The sequence below is a fragment of the Cynoglossus semilaevis genome, chromosome 4 (assembly GCF_000523025.1).
Source record: "Cynoglossus semilaevis isolate Cse_v1.0 chromosome 4, Cse_v1.0, whole genome shotgun sequence".
In the NCBI taxonomy this organism is placed as follows: Eukaryota; Metazoa; Chordata; class Actinopteri; order Pleuronectiformes; family Cynoglossidae; genus Cynoglossus; species Cynoglossus semilaevis.
The window spans coordinates 632,512-635,802 of NC_024310.1; the positions used below are offsets into that span (position 1 = coordinate 632,512).

The 3,291-nt window shown below is 47.5% G+C and overlaps 1 protein-coding gene across 1 annotated transcript in view; it reads right to left on the bottom strand.

Annotated features, from left to right (window-relative positions):
* Positions 1 to 2,835, bottom strand: part of lekr1 (Leucine-, glutamate- and lysine-rich protein 1) — a 26,674-nt gene extending 23,839 nt beyond the window's left edge. The window contains exon 1 of the mRNA XM_025055225.1: positions 2,260 to 2,835. Coding sequence (XP_024910993.1) covers positions 2,260 to 2,762 — 503 coding nt within the window. The 5' untranslated portion in view covers positions 2,763 to 2,835. The remainder of the gene's footprint in view (positions 1 to 2,259) is intronic.
* Positions 2,836 to 3,291: the final 456 nt, after the last annotated feature.

Genomic DNA, 3,291 nt, shown 5'->3' on the forward strand with positions numbered 1-3,291 from the left:
TCTGCTCAGACCAGGGTGAGAGGTCGACCCCTCGGTCGACCCCTCGGTCGACCCCTCGGTCGGTCCACGACCCAGTCCTACAGCAGTGTTATTTTTAGCCCCAGAGGGGGTGAACCATTGGTGGAACAGCCTCTCCGGTCTGTTCTATTATTTTTGTTGTGTCGTCAGAGCAGTTTTATCTTTGACTGTGAGTCTGTGTGTCACCGTGTGCGTTTGTGCTCTTTTTTCTCCTGGTGTTCATTAAAGCAGGATAAAAGCTGCTCTGATATCAAAGTGTCATCTGCTCTCCACTCTGTGTGTGTGTGTGTGTGTGTGTGTGTGTGTGTGGGCATGTGACTGAGTTAAAAGAGTGTTTTGATCAACACCCTGGCAGGACATTCAAAGCTGGGAGACATTTCTTCTTAACCCAGAAAGGAGAACAAACAGCACATAATGTGCCCACGAGGAAGAAGAGGTGAATCTGCATGAACAAAGACCAAGATGAGGACGAGGACGAAGATGAAGATGAAGACGAGGAAGAGTTCAAATAAGACACAAATGTAGTTCATCTCCAGTCTGTCAGAGCTGAGCTCCATTAATACTTTGATATAGTACTTCAGTCTGATCAGGTATTATTAGATCAGGTGTGTACTGGTGTGTACTGGTGTGTTATATGACTGTTGTTGCCCCCCCCTCTCCTCAACCCCCCCAACCTCTCCCCCTCTCCACTGGTTTGTCAACTTGAACCCAGGACGCTCAGGGATGTTTCATTTGTGTGTTGCCGTGTCACTGCTGATTAACAAATACAGCTTGTCACACACACACACACACACACACACACACTGACAGTGACATCATTACTGTCTGTGTATCTTGTCGTCAGGAGCTCCACTGTGGACCAGCTGAACAAGGACCAGGTTCTACCAGGGAGCAGTGTGTGTGTGTGTGTGTGTGTGTGAGAGTCTGTACCAAAGACTCAGACGTGACACGTCAACAAACAGAGAAACAGTCAGTGAAGTCAGGTGAGTCATGAACTTCATGAACTGGTTCGTGGTTGTGACAAACTTCTTCTCACATTTGACACATTTACATTTGTCCCCCCCCCTCCCCCCCCGTAGTCGTCTTATCACTAAGTCAATCCAGCCCCAGGTGTGTGTGTGTGTGTGATAGTTGCCAGGTGTCACTTCTGTTGATGTACACAAAGTCAGGACTTTCTCAAGTGCAGGTGTTCAAAGGACGGGGGGGGGGGGGGGGGGGGTGATATGAAGTGACCAATCACAGCGCTCCCATTAGCTTTATAATAAGTTCAGTTCTCCCTCAGATGTCAGGAGGAGCAGCTCCAGGAGTCAGTCTCCAGGAGTCAGTCTTTTCTGACTCCCAGCTCTGTCTGGTTTTCAACACACTGAGATTGTTGTTATTTCAACAGGAGTTCTTTAGATGTTCCTATTATTCCAACAGTCTAATCAGTGGCCGTGTGCCCAGAACTGGCTGTCATTTTCCAGAAACTTCACTTGGGCTTTGATCACACACACACACACACACACCTGCTCTTTGATTACCAGCATTTTAAAGATGGAGGCGCAGGAGTGTGTTGAACAGATCCTACAAACCTACACACACTGGCATTCATGTGATAATCACACACACACACACATCTATTTCTCTAGTCATCATTGTGTGTGTGTATGTGTGTGTGTGTCAGTAACCTGAGCTAGAGTTATAACTGTGATAGCACACTTTTCCTAATCTCCCTGGAAGCCAAGCGTAAGCCCCCGGAGAACAGGCCGCGGCACGTTGTTCTCACCTGAGGGGCACCACAGTGCACCTGTAACGGTGTGGAGACAGAAATAGAAAAGAATGTTGGCAGGAAAACAAAGACAGAGAGAGAGAGAGAGAGGGAGGCCACATGGCTCTTTAATCCATATGTTTCCCTGTGGCTGTCATCATTATAAATGGATTGGAAAGAGAAAACTAGTGTCATTTTGTGTTTGACAGTTAAAAACACACACACGACGACTCCAGTCTTATTGTAACGTGTTTTTACTGTCCTCTCGTGACGTTCTGTTGGTCCGTACGACTCAAGGTCAAACTACTGGAGCTTCTAACCATCTTCAGCTAACTTCCTGGCTAACTGCTAGCTGTATCTAACCATCTTAAGCTAACTTCCTGGCTAACTGCTAACTGCTAACTGCTAGCTGCTAACTGCTAGCCGCCTTTGTCTTTTCCCCTGGTATTTCCGGTGCGGTCACATGTTTGCACCTCGTCACATAAAGCACTCACCTGTGTTCCAGTTGTTGGACGTATTTCTTCTGCTCATCCAGAGTCTCATTGGCCTGTTGGAGTGCGTCGCTCAGACGGTCCTCCCTCTCCTCCCACCTCCTCTCCAGCTCCTCTCTCTGCCTCTTCAGTTTGTCTTCTTCTAAATCCCGCAGCTCTCTCCTGAGTTGTTCCTCTTTTTCACCACTGGTTTTGTGGTGCTGCTCCTCCATCTCTCTCCTCTTCCGTTCAAACTCCTCTCTCAGAAGGTTCTCCTTGTTTCTCGTTTCTTTCTCCAGCTCCTCTTTCAGGTTTTTCTCCTTCAGCATCTGCAGCTCCAGTTTCCTCTCCCGCTCCGTCCTGCTCAGTTCCACAGCCTCTCGTCGGGCCTTCTCTCCATCAGCAGCCGCTCTCACGTCCTGGAGCTCAGCCTGCAGCTGGGACAGTCGGGTGTTGAGCTGATGAAACTCGTGGTAGACCAGGTAGCTCACCCCGCAGTAACGACACAACGTCTCGCTTCGCTCCATCTGCAAGAAAGTTTAATAAAAGAAATTTAAAAAAAGATTGAATTTCCAGCACCAAAAACATCTTCACATCCAAATCCTCTAGTGATAGAATTGTGAATATTGTATTTTCCTTCATAGATTTAGTCAATTTCCTGCAAAAAGTGAAGAGAGAAGATCTAAGTTCAGTTTGACTTCAGTGTTGGTTGGCTCACTGATCACTGATCGTTGACTGTAGCTGAGTGTGGTTTCTTCTCTGTGGTCTCCAGGTCTAGTCGGTGACAGAGGCAGGAGGTGTTTGTGTGACATGTCTGGTGTCAACAGCTCCAAACTGATAACAAGGAGGTGCTGTTTGATACTGTGGCGTGAAAATGAGCTGGAAAACATTCATTTAAAGACACAGTTTGAAGGTTGACGAGACTTCGTGGCTGCTGTACCGGCTCATTATGGTGATGACGTGAAAGAGCAGATCACAGTTCTTTAATGAGGAGCAGACGGCGGGGGGGCACGGGGGGGGGGTGTAAACATAAGAGATTTTATTTTGATTTTTATT